Source organism: Apaloderma vittatum, unplaced genomic scaffold, assembly GCF_000703405.1.
Source record: "Apaloderma vittatum isolate BGI_N311 unplaced genomic scaffold, ASM70340v1 scaffold36681, whole genome shotgun sequence".
NCBI classification, from domain to species: Eukaryota; Metazoa; Chordata; class Aves; order Trogoniformes; family Trogonidae; genus Apaloderma; species Apaloderma vittatum.
The window spans coordinates 1-19844 of record NW_009700343.1 but is presented as its reverse complement, the minus strand read 5'-3'; the positions used below and the strand labels follow the sequence as shown (position 1 = coordinate 19844).

The window sequence follows — 19844 nt, the reverse complement described above, 5'->3', positions numbered from 1 at the left end:
ATTCTGTGATTCTGTGATTCTGTGATAGAGTGTTGTACCAAATGCTTGCCCACAGAAGGAATTCATAACAAATAGGAATCTAATCCTTCAATATAAATCTGAGAATTTCCCTTTCCTCAAACAGGGACTGCTGGCTGACCTTGATGTTCCTTCATTTGTCATGACAGGCGCAGTCATGCTCCACATCACCCTAGCCTTTTCTGAACTGAACTAAAGACTTGAGAGAAGCCAACGGATATTAATTAATTCTTAACATCTAACACCACTCATTTGTCATCCTGTCAGTGAAGGTCTACAAAATCCTTTCCCCACCTATGCCTTTTAAAAAGTCTATGATTTAAATCAGAGATATAGCTGATGATGTCTGAATTGTCTGAGTTACTTGGGACACCTCTGTTTACATGGAATTTTTCAGCAACAAATGAAAGGATCAGAGGGTTTCAAAATGCAGACTTCCTTTTTCCTTCCTTGTTGTTCAGATTTCCACCTCCAGCATGAGCTGAAGGAGCTAGACATCTTTGTGCCTGCCTAGAACTAAATCTTGGGGTGATTCGTGTCCTCTTAAGACAGAGAAGGAAGGGCAGTCACCATGTGGGTCCTGTCAAGGAATTCTTAGAAACTTCTCATTCAATCAGCAAAACTATCCTTACTCAGACAAGCCTCATGATTTCTCTGATTACTCCTAGAGTTTAGTATAATTTCTGAAAAGCAGACCAGTAAGAAAGTAGAGAAATTTGCTTCTTCAGAGCATGTGCTCTACCAAATAGGTAAAACTTCACGGCCGTCTAAGAGGAGAAAGGACAGAACATGAACAGTTAGCTATCAAGTTGCAAGTCCGCCTGTCCTCTGGGCAACATGGTTAAGAAAATGTAGCTGGTGTGAAAGTAGCAAGGCCGAGTGCAAAAGTGTCACCACCTGTTAAGTGGACAGTTAAAAGCTCTGGTTCTGTGTGGCTAAGCTCAGAATTAATTGATGGAGTGTATGAGAATAGCTGCAGGGACAGTGAAGAGAGCAAACACTGAACTGTCACCAGTCTTCTCTAATAACACTTTTCTGAGTGTTACGTGCTATACTGCAACAGCCAGCCCCCTTGATAAGGCTTGGGAATTGCAAGCAATACTATTTTGTCATGGTATCTCAGATGTAGGTTGCCACTGATTTATCAGCAGATCAACCTCTCCTCCATGGTCTCCACTGAAGGTTCGCTTGTATCATACTAGTCAAAGTGGGAAAATATATTCCCACTGCCAGATAACATTTGATCACACTGGTGAAGAATTGCCTGCCTGTGATTTGCTACTTGCCTCTGTATCAAATGTGGGTTTGTGCAGTGTCTTGTGAGCAGCTTGGGAAAGACCCTCTCTGATACTGAGCCCTCCCAGCTACTGAGGATGATGAATACCTGTTGTATTCTTGCTTGTCTTTTCTTGGTCCCTCTTAAAAAACACATTGGCTTTAAATTGCTGACAAAAAATACACCAAAGGGCTACAACATGTATGACATCTACATAGGTAACTCTTGATATTCTTCTACATTTCTGGTTGTACCTCTACACCTAATACATTACAGTGTGACTTCTCTTCCCTTTGCTTCACACAGACTTTTGGGAACCTTGTTTTCTTGTTGAAGTACGTAACTAATACAGTATAATCGAAGGCTCAGGCTCTAGCTCACCCAGCATCATTCCAGATGCAGAGTGTAATATTAGTGTTAGAATAGCTCCTGTACTATTTCCCCTGGCTGGCTGCCAGTGATGTAAATGGATCTGCACACCAGTGGCAAAATATTCTGACACTAGAGACTGAATTCACTGGTCTCATTTAGCAGACCCTCTGCCTTGTACCAAAGGATGAAACAGGTTCAGGTTAATGAATATTGTATGGTGATGTTATTTGCCTCTCCGTCTTGTTTCTGTAATGTTTTGTTGGGGTTAAACAACACTACTCCAGCATCTTAAAATAGCTATTTTAAAGTGGTACCTAAGATAAAGCTGACCATGCTGATGTTTCTTTCCTAAACTGGTGTTTTGCTGCGGAGTTGTTTTGTTGTAATCTCCCTATTTTTGGATGAACTGCTGTACAGTGTCTGGGATGGCTATTGTTGCCTCTTATATGTTTTCTAAATGTACAGAATAGCCTGCTATAATTATTGGGCTTTTAAAAGGAGTTATGTCTTCTGGTATAACTCCACAGTAGAGCAGAGGCAGCTTTTGTGTAAGACCATTAACCTCACTGGGTGAAGAGAAGGGGGAATCTGGCCTGCCTGAGGTTTTCCAGAGCTGCCTCAGTTCCTTTTTCAGAGTCCAGGTTTCCTGATATGAAAGGGCTGTGTGTTTCATTTACTGCTCATGTCCTACCCAGACTATCTTAGGCTGTGGAGATAAGGGGAAATACTGATTTCTTTGTGTGTCCAGAAAAAGAAATTTTTTTTTATATTAAGACAAAAAAATAACAAAAATATTCTTCACAGGAAAGATTTCATTGCTCATGAAGTGTTGCCAAGGAAAGTTAAGCCACCTGAAAAGGCTATCAAGAGTGACGAGAGTATGGATTTGACCTCCACTTATAAACGGGATTACAATTCCTACTCTATCTCTCAAGTACCTCCATGCCTCCCCTGTGTGATGAGACACATCCCCAATGCCAAGATGGATACAAGAACAACTTATGAAGGTATGTGCCCTTGCAGCTTCTTCCAGGACTTCGCTAGTAGCTGAATTTTTGAAGAAAATGAATCAAAACAGTGTGCAGTTGTTATTCCTTCTGTCTGTTACGTCAACAAGCCATGCAGTAATCATACAGTCACAAATTATTTGGAATACAGTCCTGCATTAATGGGGTTTCTCTGAATTCTGTCCTTGGGACCTCTCTGAATTCCCTTCCTTTGCATGTCTGGCAGGCCTATAGGCATCCTAGGTCAAAGCATGGCCATGTGAACTCCTGCAGGTGGGTGTACCTACATCATCTCTAGGATATACCAAACATACTCTTGGTATACTGCAAGGCTAGTCCACACATTCAGTGGATCAGACACATCTAAAATGTGTAGAATTAACTAGGTCTGAGCAGATCACCAGGCATGGGACCCTTTTTGTGTTTGCTGCAGAGTTAACCTGTGAATTACGAACACAAGGAAGTTCCACACAAATGTCCAAAGCACTCAGGCTCTACTTCTGGTAAAACAGATGAACTGTGCATCTAGCTATGCCCTTGTTTGTCAGCAGCAGTAACTTGGTGTAGGTAATTTATCTCTGGGGGCTTTTGCTCCCTTCTCTCCATCACCATGAATTCTCTTCTGCATCTGCTGGGAGAAAACTTACAGTTACACAGGACAGCAGCTGTGCTAGTTCTGGTAGTAAGTCATAAGTAGAAGATCTGAGGATATTTGTCCCCTCTGCATAGCTTCCAGATAGCTAACATTGCTAGGCAGATAGGTACCAATTACGTATTTATTAAAATAATTTTATTCTACTTCATAATTTATTTTTTATTTTGTTTCATTATGGTGTGCAAATATAAAAGTTTATATTGGTGTTGACATTGAGATTTGTCCCATTTTATAGAAATGATTTTTTTCTTCAAACTCAAAATGGTAAAGGAAGTAAGGAAATAAAAGGTATGTGAATATATTATTAGGATTACCCAGCTGAAATGACTGGAAATAAGACTTCAGTGCAGCTGCTTGTTTGCAAAGACGTAAACTGGAATTTTTACTTTAGGCACACAGGAAATACTGTCCATTTAGAATGAGTTGAGTTGTGAAGACTGTGAACCACAGGTGCAAAATACCCATGTTTACACAATTGTGAACACTTTGTTTTGCATCGGCAATGTCACCAAATGGTACTCATTGGAATAGCTCCAGTGAAGCCGATAAAAAAGGCTCCTTTGCACAAGTGAAGCATCTTTCTTTCTGTTTTTAGATATCCTCCTCTGTATCTGAACCAAATGTATATCTTTGTCTTTTATGAGTGTTTAGGCCAGCACCTTAACTGGTACTCCAGAGTTCTAATAAAATGTATCACAGCCACATTTGGTGATAATTTGCAGTATTTTTCAAAACACTGCAAATGGAAATCCTTGTCCAAACCCTCTCAAACATCAAGTTGCATACTCAATGAATTCCCCTTTAAAGGCACAGGTTCACAAATAATACACATTTTCACTGTGCTATATTCTCTAAGAGTTGCTAGGTTTTACTGATCACTACTCAAGTGTGAAATCTTGAAACATGCTGTTCAATTAACTAAGTACTGTGTAAAACAGAACTGCATTGTACTAAGTTACATTTCTTACTGTATTGTCATACTCCTTCCCACTAAACACACCATATCCTAAATGACACTATAGGTTTCAGATGATGCTATTGCATATCACAATTAATGTCAGATGACTTTACAACTTGAGGTTTCAAAATTCTCATCTCCTCCAAGATATATACATAGGTGTTTCTAGCCATCTGCAGATATGTAATCTAATTTTAGTTTTATCTTCCTTGGTTGTAGTGAGATGTGCCTAGTCCTCCAGTAACATATGCCTCATATCCTCCATTCCCTCCTGCAACCCTTAATGTTTTCAAGATTGTGCTACATGGGAAACTATTAATAGCTATAGGAGAAGAGTTAGAGTTACAATAAAATTGTAACATATTTTGAAGGAATAGTAGCACTGCTGGCTTACATTAAATAAAATAAATTAATGATGCCTATGAGGTCTCCAAATGTGAAGAGCTTGTAAATTTTTAAAATTGGAGACAGATGGACTTGCAATATTTTGCAAAAGCTATGGTTACTCAAAAATGCACAGACAATTTTGCAGCAAAGATGATAGGAGAACCTAAGAATATTTTTGGTAACTCTCATTTGGCACTTGATATGTCAGGTGACTGAACAAGCCTTCACTTAGAGATGGGCTGAACTTGTTAATACTTCATTAATACAACCCCTCTAATGACACATGTCTGTATAGGCTCATGGTTCACCCTGCTGGACCACCTCTCTGGGACGATGATGTACCTGGGACACGGGCACAAGGTCAGCACCCCACGAGTGCGGTGGTACCTGGAAATCTCCTATTCCCTCCCCAGAGAAACATGAGCATGCCCTCAGCAGGCTACAGCAAATTAGCAGCATGAGAACAGCTATGTAGCCAAGTGCCAGGGAGCATTCTGGGAGCAGCATGGCACCTGTGGCTGCTGCGTCCTCTCCTGTGTCAGAGCAGAGAAACTTGGTTGAACTAGAAGGACTTTAAATTAACACCTAATTGGGGCAAAAAGTTACTTATTTTTTTTGAGGGGGCAAATGTCACATTGTAGTACACACATCGTTGGTGTAATTGTGTCTATGCAGTACAAGAGCTGCTGCCATTCAGAAAGAGTAAGTCTACTTGGATTGGAGAGTTCAAATATCCTGATAACTGATTGCATCATTTACTCTCCAGTACTTTGAAACCTAGACTTCCTTCCCGTGCAGTCAGCTGGAAGCTTATTTGCCTCATGATTCTCAATGTGGTTTGAATGGAGGGAAAATTAAAATAAATAAATAAATAAAGACTTGGCTAGCTCCAAGACTATTTAATTTCAGCTTCCTACCGGTAACCATAATGCTCTCTAGGGGAAGTTGCACAAGATTACTAGGAAAAGAAAAACTGATGATCTTGTGGCTGCAGCACTGGTTGGAGAGTTAGAAAGCTTTGCAATAGATTTCTAATGTGACAGAGTGCAAATCTTTTTAAGTCTCAGAGCCTGCTTTGTTTCCCCTGATATCCTGCCGAGGAAGGAAGATATGAATATTTCTAAAATGCTGCTCAGAATGTTTTCTTAGTCATAAATTTGGATAATAAGATTTCCAGAGTATGGACCATCTTTGTGATATGATACAATGCTTCAGACCACTGTACGCTTGGTCTGCAAATTCCAGCACAGTTTTTCTAGTAAGGAAGAATTGGAGACAGAGGTACAAGCTCCTTCTTGGTTCCTGCTCATATTGACATCAGGAGTACCACAGAGAGCACAGCCAAGAGCTGAGCAGATGCCACACAGCACAGCCTGCTGACACCAAGAGGAGCTGCAAAACCATGAACTCAGCCAACAGTAGGCAGTGTCATGTTGGGTGCAGTTGAGAAATCAGGTCTTCCACAAAGGAGACAATGCAAAGAGAAAAGACATCTCGGTAACTTGGCCTTTAGAGTGGAATGGTGGATGTCTGTTTCTCTTTGCCTCGGAGATACTGTGCGAGACACTTGAGCAGCCTTCTGCATAGCCTGCCTGTGCTCTGAGCCAGCTATGACATAGCTGCAGGAAGGTAAACGTAGGGAGTAGAGTCAGTGCCACAATACTCCACTTTCATGATTTCTGGTTGACTGAGCATGAAGACAGCACCCACTCAGTCACCTGCAGAAAATATCTCTGCAAGGTAGAGGACGTAATTTAATCTTCCCGCATTGTATTTCACCACCTCTGTAGGTATGGATGTTACAGAACTATTTTCATTCCAACTTTCATGTAAATTATATGCAATTCTAGGGTTTAGCACACTAGCGTATAATGTGTTTGAGAGCAGCTCTTTCAATAAGATTTTTCAATCACTGAAACATCAGCAAATATTTATTACAGTATAAAATGTAATAATCATAATATGGTATATGCATAAACTCACACACACAAAAAAATGTTGACAACTTAGACAGGTTTCCTCTTATGTTTCAGATGACTATGTGCTATGGAGTGAACCAAAGGCAGAGATGATCAGATCAAATGACAGGTTTTGCCCATCAAAAGAAAAAATTAACTACAAAACTGTTGTCCAGGATGACTATATCTACAGGGGGCCAGTTGCCACTCAGAGCTGTAAACCTCTCTCTCTGGTCCAGAAAACTAAGGTTCCCTGTGAGAATATAACCAATTATAGAGTGAACTACGTGCCACATCCTCTGAAGAAACGTTATGTCCATAAAAAAAGAGAAATACAAGGCCAGTGAGGTACCATTTGATGGCCTCACTACCCACAAACTTTCTTACAAGGGGCTGGCTTGTCAGCCAGCCCAGCCTGCAACACCATACCATCCAGAGCTTTTATACGATATTCCATTTTCCTCTACAACGGAGTTTCAGGAAAAATTCCAACCTTGGACACAGCCTCCCATATTCACAAAAAAACCTGCTGTATATCTTCCTCCTGTGGAGAAAATGGACCTTAACACCACTACTCAGATACATTACAAACACCCAAATGGCAAGCCAGCCAAGATGTGTCAATCTTCGGTCCAGCTTGCAAAAAGTCTGACCCATTCAATGACTGTTCTACAATGAAGGAAGACTATAAGCCTTGGCTGTGTGAGGTAGAAAAACCTATCATTCATGCTCCAGTGCTGACCTTCCCTACAAAACCAATGGATTGCCTGACTACCTTTCAGACCCATTATGTTCCTCATCCACTCACAGTTACGAAGAACTGTAAACCTGTCTGGTCAGGCCCAAAACATGACACTCAGCTAGATGCTAAAACGATCTACACTACAAGCTACACACCAAAGGGCATTGTTAGATGCTCGGCCTCCTACAAACCCCCACTCCTTTGAAGGAGTTAATGCCGATGACCACAATCTCTATCTCCCTGCTTCCAAGAGTGAGACCTGCAAGGTGGATGTTGGAGAAACAAAAGAGTGAATGGGTTCAAAGTGCAGGACCTCAGCTAACTACAAATGACAGCTTAATTTCGTTTATAACCTCTTTCAAACACATCACTAGTTTTGTATTTGGACAGTTCTTAAAATAAACTTAATTCCCAGGCATTGGCTTTTTCTGGATCATTTGTACAAATGCAAAACATAAAACCCAGGGAAAAGACACATTGATTCCTGTTTCTCTGTACATTTTTTTTTCTTTTTCCCACATAGCTTTTGCTCATTAATTGAGATATCCTCCTCTTGAGACACTAAAAGAGAGATTCTGTTGTAACATACATTGTTTTTAATGTAATGGCAAATCAGCCACATCCACAATGACAGCAACAGAAGAGCATCTTCAGATGAATTACATGATGCGAAGTCACACTTGAAAGCCATGGCTGGATAAGTCTGAGATCTGGTCTTACCAGTCACTCAAATCAAAGATACATACAAAAGGTACAGTTACTGGATAAATGTTATTGAAGACTGTACATTCATTGTGTCACTGTGCTGCCCACTGCTACGCTACCAGATGTGAGGTTATCACACCAAAGATGCCACACTCAGCTGATAACTTTCAAGGGAAGATTTTTCAGTAAAAGGATTTTGCTGCAGGATGCAGTGAGAGTACCAGAAACGTCAAAGGGTTGACACTGTCATGTGTTGCTACTGTTTAGCCAGCAGCTGGATTTGTGCTATCTTTTGATACAGCCAATATTAAGCTCCTAACCAGAACTGTTCATTTCTGTGTCCAAGGTGCTTTTCCTAGGTTTACGAGTGTTAGCACTAGGAATCTTACTGGTTTCTTAAACATATTCTATGTTCCTAAATCCTCCTCTCCCTTAATCCTGGCTGTTTCCTAAGTATTTAACTCAAGTGCTAGGTAGACCTGTTGCATGCTGGAGGAAAGGCTTGTGCCTCACCATCAAAATAGTTGCATTTAAAGAGGAAGTAGAAGACAATTTTTTGTATAAATATATTTTAAAACTTTTGAAAATATTTGAAACCCATTGGGATAGTAGTCTTCCATAAGTACTTGTAAGCTAAAGCCAAACACATTCCACGTTCCACTTAAATGTGAGCACATAGCCCTGAGGGTGGGAAGCCACTGGAACAATCGCTCCAGAGGCACAATGGTTCTGCATCACTTGAAGTCTTTATATCAGTCCTAGAGGGCTTTTCTAAACATACACTCAAGTTCAATGAAAAACTATGTGCTTGAAGAAAGAATAACTAGGCAAATCTCTACAAAATACACTACACAAAAGGGTCAAACTATGTAGTCACTGATGGCTCCACACAGCCTTCAGAAATTCAGGAATCTGTGAAACATTCACTCACTTTTCATGAGGTATTGACCCAGAGCAATGTAAAAATGTTTCACATTTTTTGATCTCCTGCTATCTTAGCAGACTTCTTGAACCTTAATGTCTTTAATGTTGAGCTTTTTGCAGGAAAATACTTTTTGTTCCCTATCTCTTTTTATTCACTTAATTTTTAAATTTTATTTATCATACTGCAATTCTGTCAATTTCGAAAGGGAATTTATATGAAAGAAACAGCTGGGGCTTGTGACTGCAGAAGAAATTGTTCTTTTATGTAGGAAAGCTCCCTAGCTGTTCTTTCAACTTTTTGATGGGAGACTGACAATGAATCCAGAGCCAGGAGAATCTAGTGTGTAAATCTACTGTTATTACAGGCTTGTGGGCTTTTTTTGCTGAGTGAGAGTTAGTCTCATCAAAATGGATAGCAATGCAATATGCTGCTTAGCATTAGTAATTTTTGGATTTTGAACATTAACAACAGGAGCCTTGATTTTGCCAGCAGTAGACTAGCTCAGAGCAGCATCAAGCAGACCTGTCTGGTTTAATTTCAACACTTTCACAGCCTGAGACACCGATTTGGGGTGCTTCCCTGACTTGTAGCTAAATGTACAAGAAAATCACTATATGAGAACACTAAGGAACAACATGAGCTCACTTTAAGGACTAAAGAAGTGGCTCCACAGAAATTAAAACTGATTAAACTTTGGGTTTCTGTGGTCTCGCCTTTCCCTCCACCTGTAGCTGCATGTTTCTCCCATTGTCTCTTGTGACATTAGTACTGTCTGATTGGATGATGGGCCATATCAGGACACTGACCTGGCTGAAGGCAAATCGGTGTTTTCATAAGGTTACGGCCCATTTACTTAATTTGTCTGAACCAGTGCACCACAGAGTTACACAATTACCAATTTAGGTGAGGGAGATCAGTTGTCTAGGGTTAGGGCTGGGGTGGCCACTAAATGACTGACAGATGCTCTCTATTAACCCTTCTCACTTCTCAAAGGAGAAAGGAAAGGCAATAAGACATCCAAGAGCCTCTTCCTCTTCTCCTGAGTGGAGTGCTTATCAGAATTTTAACCTCTCCACCACACGGACAGGGCTGTGGTTCTGCTACCTCCGGCTTCTTATGGAGGCAACAGTCCTTCGTTTGCTCTGAGCTTCCTTTGCTCAGTTAAAGCAATGCAACATCTTCCTGGTCGGCAGCTTAATTTTGATTATAACGGGCAGTGTCTTTAGGAAATCCGTATAAGAGAAAATTATAATTTAGGGGAGAATTGAAGTGTTTAGCACAGAAAATAAAGATCAGCTGCACTGCAGCACACACAGGATTTGGTTACTATTTTCATGCACAATTATTTTATGGATAAAGATAAGTAAAAGTTAGTTTTACCTTATGTTTGCGCCAGTTAAATTTAACTTTTTCTTAGAGTGGACATAATATCAGAGAGAAGGAAAGCCCTGAAAAAGAGTTCAAAATGTCACTGAAATGCACCGCAAGTTTGTGTAATTGTTTTTGAACTTTCATACAGGAGGAGGAAAACAAAACTATACTTGTTTGTGTGGCAGAACTAGATGCTAGTGACAGATCATAGAATCATAGAATGGCCTAGGCTGGAAGGGACCTTAGAGATCATCTAGTCCTACCTTCCTGTCATGGGCAGGGACATCTCTCAACTAGATGAGGCTACTCAAGGCTTCATCGAACTTGGCCTTGAACACCTCCAGGGAGGGGGCAGCCACAACATCTCTGGGAAATTTATTCCAAAGTCTTGCTGCCCTCGTATTGAAGAATTTCTTCCTAAGGTCAGATGAACTAGCATTTGTCCAGAAAATCCTCAGATGCTCTTTAGTGATCTTATCTGTTTTGTGGGACAATAATGAGTGACAAAAAGACTACCTGCATTTGGCCCAGTTTCTAGTGTTGGGAGCAGCCTTGCAGGAGCTCATGAAACTTGCACTCATGCTGCAGCACAAGACAACACTTCTCAGTGAAAAAGTGGTTTGGAAAAGGCAAGTCAGCTGTAATCAGCCTCCTGCTTCATTCATTGGTACTTTTGAAGAGTGAATAATACATAAACACTGGCCTAAGTACAAAAGCTATTATTGAAAAGTGTTTCAAAAGCCAAAATGCAAGGATAAAAGCAAGAGGCTTTGTCCTTGGCAGGGTTGAGAGGGGCATCCAGGGGAGTTGTATCATGAAGCATTGCAAAAAAGAACAAGGAGGACTCCGCTAAAGATTTAAATGAAAACTTACTGCCAGAGCACGTTATTACACTGGTATCAGTTACTGTAATTATTGGCAGTAGACATCAGCTGTGCACAGGAAAAAAGACCCATGTGTACACTGGTGAGCTCATCTGGAGAGACAGCGTCTTCCTGTGTCCCTGAAAACACTGAAGAACTCACCAGCAGTACCAATCTCCATGACAAAGCACAATCTGTGAGGCAGGTCATAAGAATGAAAACTGAATTAAGGAGACATATCCAAACTAAATTTTAGAAGAGTAGCAGCTTCCTGGAAGGTTGTGAATGTCTGCTCAGCTAGGTGGCAGGCAGGACTATAGTTACTGCCTGTGGAAAGACTGAGCAAAGGTACTTTATTCTTCTGTCCTCAGTGGGAAGCAAAATAAAATAGCCCCGAAAGAAATCCAGCTATCTGGAATAATGAGGGAGATAACTAGTCAGTTCTGCTTTGCCTTCCATAATATTAGCCTTTCAACCACCTGTGCCTGTAAGGACTCCAAACCCCAGTGTCTCACATCTGCAGGAGACAGTTGTTCCATCTGGAGATTTGCAGTTGGCAATAGGTGAGAGGTCAAAAAATCAGTAAGTTTTATACTCAAGGCCTAGAAATATGAACAGGTAGCAAATTTATGAAAAGTTTAACACAAATTCTAAAAAAGGCTACAAGAGAGAGCAAATTGTCAGCACCTCAATTGTTTCAGAGCTATAATGAAAGTTTTAAAAGATAAGTGCTAGGCTTCAGCAAGGATTGATGATGTTCATATCACAGAGAGAAGCAATATTGGCTCTGGGCATGGGGCCCTGGAGATAGGAAGCAGCTAAATTTATTGTGCAAAAAGGCAAATCTGTTCTTTGAACTTTCCTGGGGCATGGATAGGATCTCCCTGAGGGAGCCATGTCATGTCAGCTGGAAAGAGTCATTTGGACAGAGAACTGTGGTCTGCATTCACTGCAGTGGGAAACTGCAATAACAAATTTTCTGATCAGAGTTTGCTTTTGGCTGATCCCACTAACAATCCCTCTTCCGCCTACTGTACTAGTCTCTCTCGCTGTATCTTTCCCACATTAGAAGCAGTAGTTTGAGGACTTGTGCTGCTCTTCTTGCTTTTTTGGGGGGAAATACTGCTTTGGGGCAACCTGATTTTCACTTCATCTGCCTGCATTTCTGTCGTGTTTTAGACTGCATTCAGCAGTGAAGGAATAGAGTAACTCTTAAAGAAGAAGTGGTATGTTTGGCTCTGTATTACCTGTTTCCATCAGCTCACTAGTGCTGTGCTTAATGGTGCCAGCTGTCCCTAGTCAGGCAAGAGTGCTTATGTGTGCCAAGTGCCATCACATGGGCTCAAGGGTGCTTCTTTGCTAGCTGAGCAGGCTCCTGCTCTGCTTTTCTCCATATTAAATGAGAAAGGTGCCTGCAAGATCCTCCCTGCACAGCTGGATTTGGTTTGCTGTGGTTTGTATGTAGTAGGTTAGTGAGATTTTTCTTTTTTTGGTAATAAAATCACTGGGTTGTATGCTATTAGTTGAAAACTGACTCCATCAGTGTTTCTGTAAGTGAAGTGTTTTAACAAGCACCCATCGATGTCATGGGCTATTTATTTAAACAAATAATTCATGCTTTTTTTTTTAAGAAAAAAAAAAGCAGTGTGTTGGAAAGGGTGATGGGAAGTGTCCATATAACCCAAGCCAAATTACTCCTCAGCCTAACCATTAAGAACTTCCTTAAGAGAAAAGAAATCCATCCTGGCTTCTCACTTGGCAGGACAGCTGTTCACGGCCCATCTGGTGTGATCTTTCCGGTTCAGATTTTATTATGGTGCTTTGCCAATGGTGCTGGGGAGTTTTTAAATGAAGTAGGCTTAGACCTCATGCAGGACCTAGAAGCAGCAGAATAAGCATGTGTGGATAACTAGACGCTTGCTATGCAATTATTCACATCCTGCCGCTGTTTTAACAAACATTATTTACATGCAGCCAGAGTACAAATTTCAGAGTCTCATTCCCTTTTAACCAGATAAAAATGGCATAATTTTATTTATATATACACAAATCCAAAGCTTTTCTTTGCAAGGCCTTAAAGGCTTGGGCAACACTCTTGTCTTTGCCTTTTTTCCCCTCTCATAAAAGTAAGCAGTGTGCTAGTGGGGATGTAGAGACCTGCAACCTGAACAGGCAGCACATCATTTGTTCATTGTTTTGGCTTAGGAGCCCTAGTTATCAGAGTTTCATGACCACTACCCGTTGCTCAAGGCAGCTGAAGTCCCTCTCTGCTCCTCTCCTGCTGCAGAAAGGAGTCTCCTGCATAAGCTATGTTCAGCTGAGATCTAGGCTGGTTCAGTCCTGCCTGCTGAGATGCAGCCTGCCTACAGCCACATGGACGTTTCCAAATGCCTGGTCTTTTACCTGGTACCTGGGAAATTTGTGTGTCTGGACAAATGTGGAGGCATCCTGCAAGACCAGAATGGTGCCTTTGGTGAAAGATGAGAATTTTGTGGCACCAAGATTGCTTTTGTTGTGTGAGATTAGTGATGGTGCTTCAGTAGCTTCATTGACATGCTGTGCAGAGAAACCAGGCCTTTGGAAACATGGTGTCCATCTTCCTCAAAAGCGGTTGTTTTTGATAACAGAAGCAGCTGTTTTGAAGAGAGTGTGGAAACAGCATGGTAGGATGGAGTCTCTTCTTGGAAAGAAGTAATTAAAATTAGTTATTAAATCACTTGTCAGGATCAAAGACCTGTAGAGTTCTTTGAAACAACGTAAGAAAAGGAGGTGGGGAGTGACTGCTATGGACTCTTGTCACTGGAACAGTGAAGTGCCAAGGAGACATGGGTATGCAAAAGGTGATGTAATGCTCCATTGCTCCTTCTCACCTACCACACTTCGTGGACAATCAATACATGCAATTCAGAGCAGTGTGAGGCAGTATAACTTGCATATGGTACAAACTGATACAGACTCAGAGAGGGGCATTAAAGACATTCCCATGCAACCCCCTCCTTCTGTGTGACTTAAGCATGCTCAGGGCTCCCAACTCACATGTTCATCAGTCACTGGCAGGCACCAGCATAAAGCTCATATGAACGAACGGGAAAGCATGCCCAGTGGGCTTCCTGTATTAAAAGCAAAATAGGCACTGAAAAGATTTTCGTGAGAATTAATCTCATCTGATTGTGGTTGTAGGTGGTGATATTGGCAGTAAATATTTCACCTTCTACGCTTTTATTACTTTATATTGTCAGCTACTTTCCCTATCATTGACAGGAAATATTCTTTGTCCTCAGTATCTCAAGCAATAGTACTTACAAACTGGTTTTGTTTCATCTTATTTTAGTCTCATTGCTCAGTTGTTTTTTTATTGGTCAGAAGCCATTTTTTTGCTTACATTAACCCTGTTTCTTCCTGCATAAAGCCTTCTTTATAAGAGCGTGAGCTGGTATACAAATTCAGATCAGTGAGGAGTGAGTGCTGATGATCCTGTTTTAAATATATTTCATGAGCTACTTTGCACTCTGTTTAGTCAGTTTCTTTTTCTCATTTGGAAAAAACTCTTCCAGATGGACCCTGCTGCGATATGTCTCTAATGTAAAGGCACTTGTATACTCTCAGCCTTGCTGCCTCAGCTACCCAGAATGAATTGGATGGCTTAGTGGAGGCCATTTCAGGTTTTGTAACCATTCTGGCAGAAAAGAAGGTCTGGCTCTGCGATTTCATGGACTTCCTAGTCTCAGTCTTCAGCACTCATCTCTGAAGGAAAGAAGAGGCTGAGCACCTTATGCATCTCAAGGGAATATATGAAGAATAAAATGTATCGTGTTTATGTCTCCCCATGTGAAGTTGAGAATAGGAGCAAGTATTCCATCTCAGTGAAAAGGCAGAGGGTAGAAGTAAGTATTGTAATCCAAAGAGGAGATGCTGAAATGTGGCTTTTCCCCTTAAAAATCTGGTTAAATAACACACTGGGTTGCATATGATTGAAGAAAGAACTTTATATCAAAATTTTATTAAAATGATTATGCATATGACCAGATTTTAGATTTGGTTTCCAGTGACTAGAGGGGAAATCCTGGGTGGAGATGATGAAAAGCAATCTAGTTGAAAATTAATGAACAATATGTTTTTAGTGTAAAATCAACAGAAAAAGGATATCTGATTGTTTCCTCCCTCAATTTTGTGAGAACTAAAGTGTTTAACATCTTATTTGTAAAGCAGAGTGTGACAGTTAATACATAACAGTACTGATATATAAACAAATACCTTTAAAGAAGAGGATGAAAGGAATGCTTAAATCAATAATTCCCAAACCATGGTCTGCAGCTAATATGCAGACCTAGAGTTAGCATTAGCACTTCTGGGCTTCCCATCTGTATACATTGGTAGCCTGTGAGAAAATCTGACATTCAAAACAGTTTTAAAGTTTCTGTGTTAAAAATTAAGCAATCGAATGAAATTAATTAATTTAATTACCAGCTGAAAGGATCAGTGACTCACTGACAGCTGCCATTAAGAATTTATGTGGACTTTTGCAGTCCTGAAAATCTGGAAGAAGTTAAGCATTTTTTTTCACCTTTTTCTGCAAATAGAGACGTCATCTTAAGCTGATATAGAACAATAAAATTTATTTATGAATCAGCATTTGAACACCAAAGATAGTAAGGTCATCATTGGCTTCTTGCTTGACAAGGTAATTTGTGACAATGCTTATAACTTCAAAAGAAAAAAGCTTCAATTGCAGTTCGTATGACTACGGCTAGAGAGTAGGGAAAAAATATTCAGCTAAAGGTTATTTTGGGAAACCCTGCCTATGGCTTCTATGGTTTTAAGAGTGTGTATGCAGGCTTACATGCCTGGAGTAGTTTGGCTGTGATTACCTTGCCACATAACGGGGCGGGAGTGGGTCTCCTGCAGCCAATCTTTCAGCGTTGTGTTTTTCTGCTTGTTGCAGAACTGTTTCTCTTCCTTGAGGAAAATTAGTAAGGAGAATGAAATTGGAAACTCGTTTTGAAGACTTTTTTTTACTTGATTGGTAACTAGACCCATATGCATAAAAGAGAACAATTATTCTCTTGAGAACTTAAGCTGGCCTGCTGTTCATTTTACATCATTTTACATTTTACAGCTTCTATACTTGTTTTACTCAAAATGAATGATCCAAATGATTCAATTCCCATTGCCTTCAGTACTGTTGCTTAGAAGTCTTAGGTCTGATCTTTGGCTTGTATCTCTGTATGTGTTTATGTATGTGTGAGGTGTTATTTACCTGCAGCGTATGTGTCTAAAAAGCATATGCAGGAACGCCATATCAGGGAAACTGTCAGCAAATCGGAGCAAAATAAATATTTACTTTTAGAAAAGACATCGTATCATTAGCTTGAAAAGGGTTACCACAGAAACATCTTAGTTTTCAAAATCTGATTTTGTCTTTGTTAAGAGAAAACGCTTTTGTGTTATTATTTTTCTTTTCTTCCTTCATCAGCCCCTTGTAATTCTGCCCATTAACTTCTAAATACACACTTGTTGCTTCAAGGATTTGGAAGCTCAAGTACTGAAGGCAGGAGTAACGTATGAGGAAAGACTGAAGTAATAGGGCTTGCTTCATGCCATAGGTTGCTGAGGAGAGTTACAAGATGACTTTCAGCATTGCTGCACAGAAGAAAAGGAGTATACTTTTACTGATTCCCATGATCCTAGGATCAGCAGTAATGGCTTAATACTTATGCAAGATCAACAGAGGCAAGACATTAGCAAAAAAGAATAAAGCAAGACAAATGAAGAATCAAAACAGATCTCCAAGACAAGGTGCAGAATGTCAATGGCTGGAGGTTTTTAAAAGCAAGTTAATACATCTTTCTCCAAGGCAAGTAGATCATGTGTACTTTGTGTAACAGCTCTGCTATCATAATACAGAATAAGGACAGAATACTCTAACAGCTTTGCTACTTTGTTTGGCTTTTGCTTTTAAACAACATGTCAGACAGCAGTAGTTAAATAAGTAACCTGCATTACTTGTACAAAAAGTTATATAAATAGAAGTTTGCTGTTCTGTTTTTAGAGAAGGAAAGCATCTTTTCATAAAATATCCAGTAATCTGTATTTTACTGAGATGCTGCCAAGTCACAATTCGGAGGACAGACATGTGAAATTAAATCCGTACTGTGCAGAGACAAGACAGTGGCCACTTCCAAGTCTGATCCTTCATGTTTATCCTGTACACAGTTACACAACTACTGTTCAAGATATGATCATCTGAATATGTTTTGCTATTAAACAAATGAAAACACTTCCCTCTAGTGCCTTTTGTTAACCATTGTACTAGAAATATCCACCTCACCGTCATCATTATCGTTATTATTATTGTTACTGTTATTAAGGATTTGTCCTTCGTCTCATGCATAACTATCATTTTACACATTAAAAACATCATCCCTCCCCCATGTCATAGTTTATAAAACACTCTGTGCACAGTGAAGCAGATCCCCAATTAAATGCAAGTGCTATTAAAAATAAGAAAAATAGACTATTACTGTTGATTTTAGAGGAACAAAATTCTGGGGAGCTTTAAAAAAACCCCTACAAAATACTTTTATCTGGACAAAATAATGTACAATTATTAATATTGCACTTTTTATACAAGAAATCCTAATAAATATACAGAAAAGATATACATTTACATACATAGAAAGACATTCTTCTTTTTTTAAATAAAACCTTACACTATGGTTAGCAACACCATTTCTTGAAGACCCATTTGTAGTAAGAGTGTTCACTGCCAGATGTGTTTTGAAGTAACCCAGCCTGAGACGGTTAAATGTCATGAACCTGATACTGACCCCATAAGTGGACTCCTAGTTTTGCTAAAAAATCCATGTATCATGGAAGCTGCAACACTGCGCTACTTGAACAGTGTTTCGTTAACGTACTGCAAGGCATGAGGCCCATTGGGGGTGACAGAAGAGGCACAGCCAAGCCCTTTATTTAGAGAAGGTCTTGAGCCAAAGCCTCAGATCCAGATAGTTCTCCTTTAAAGATTCATAATGCTCAAACACTCTACTTTGCAGATTTCCTCTATTTTTTATTTTTTTTTAAATTCTGATCAGAGCAAAAAGTGCAGAGAAAAGAGAGAAACTAAAAGGAAGAAACACTTCACTGGATGAATAACGACTGCAGCTGGCCAGGACGAAAGACTCACAGCAAGTGTACAAAGTCATGCTGTGGGTGTGGTGTTTGAGCCTCGCTTTTTATATCGTACCTTCAAGGTGTTATACATGGACTTAAAAACTTGTTTTGTTGTGGCAGGAGCAAGTTAGTTAAAAATTATTAGCGTTAGTCCTCTGTGGCTGATGCTGAATCCATTCTGTTTCTACTGAGTAGGAATAACAAGACATCAGCTCTTTTCCGCTACTTGTCCAAAAGGCTTGGCTGCCAGGAGAAATTTCACATTAGCAGGATAGGAAAATCCACTTCCTCAGGTTCCTCTCCAAAACCCCAAGTCTGAAAACACTTGAACTCTGGGAACTGGTACTCCTCTCTTTTCCAAGTAAGTGTTAGTAGGATGCAGTATGTGAAGTACCTCCTGTTACTACAGACAATTTCTATGCTTCCTGCCTGTGATTGCTACAGGACAGTATTTGCAGGTTTCTACTACACTCTGCCAATAGCAAATCATACCTTGTCTTCTCCTTCTGGATAATAACTAACATCATTTCCTCACCTCTGTGTTGAGGGCAACCCTCCTAGCCAAAATCCTCCCTCATAAGCACAACCTGGGAACATTTTCAGGAGTGGTTTAGACTCACTCATGATACACACCAGACACCAGATCCCCAAGAATCACAAGGGTCTCTCATTGAAATAATTTGAAGGTCTGGCATGAGGAGACAAGGGTTTAGAAAGAAAAGAAGGAATCCAATGTAGGATGTAACAAATAGGTTGTTAAAGCAAATCCATATGCTTGTAGTCTTAAAACAGTCTAAGAGAGGTGAAGTACCAGTGTAGTGTAGCTACAGTAAAGCGTAGCTGAATGTCTAGTTTAGCTTTTTTTTTTTTTTTTTTTTTTTTAAATCTCTAGTATCCCATGACCTATTAAGCTGTATGGTCTGTTCCACCTGCCAGGCTGGAAAGGGGGATCATCACAGGACATTTGTACATCCCTCTCCAGTAATGTCTGCACCAAATGACTCCACTGTTGTATAGGTGTGGAACATCTCTATACAGCAGGAAGATGCTGGAGTGACGGGACAAGTCATCTTGGTTTCTGTAAGTTCCTTCAGCCCTTCCACTTCCATTGGGGCACCCCAAACTCAGCTCACAGGTTTGGGCCTATGGAGTCCACTATGCTTTTGCTGAGAGAGAGCATCAGAGCTGGCATGGCCATAGGCAATGCTGGTTTTTTACTCTGATCTGTATCCCCAACTGTCTTTTGGTGTAACCCCAGGCATGTACATGGATTATGGGGCAGCCCCACTCCTCTCAGGACCACTGCTGGTAGCACAGGACTCACTGACTGTGGTCTACCCTCATGACTGTGTTTTGCTGTATTCTGTCTCCCAGATTCATAGAAGGGAAAACTTGTCAACTTAGTTTACAACAACGATTTGGTAAGATTTTTTT

At 40.3% G+C, this 19844-nt stretch overlaps 1 protein-coding gene across 1 annotated transcript; it reads left to right on the top strand.

Moving 5' to 3' along the window:
• Positions 1-2470: 2470 nt before the first annotated feature.
• On the top strand, positions 2471-7666 carry LOC104280915 (protein FAM154A-like; the record flags this gene model as incomplete). Its single annotated transcript, XM_009878721.1, is given in 5 exon segments — positions 2471-2673; positions 6707-6951; positions 6953-7277; positions 7367-7568; positions 7570-7666. Coding segments are annotated over 5 exon segments (1072 nt in total), but the record flags the coding sequence as incomplete, so codon positions are not given.
• Between the last annotated feature and the right edge of the window lie 12178 nt (positions 7667-19844).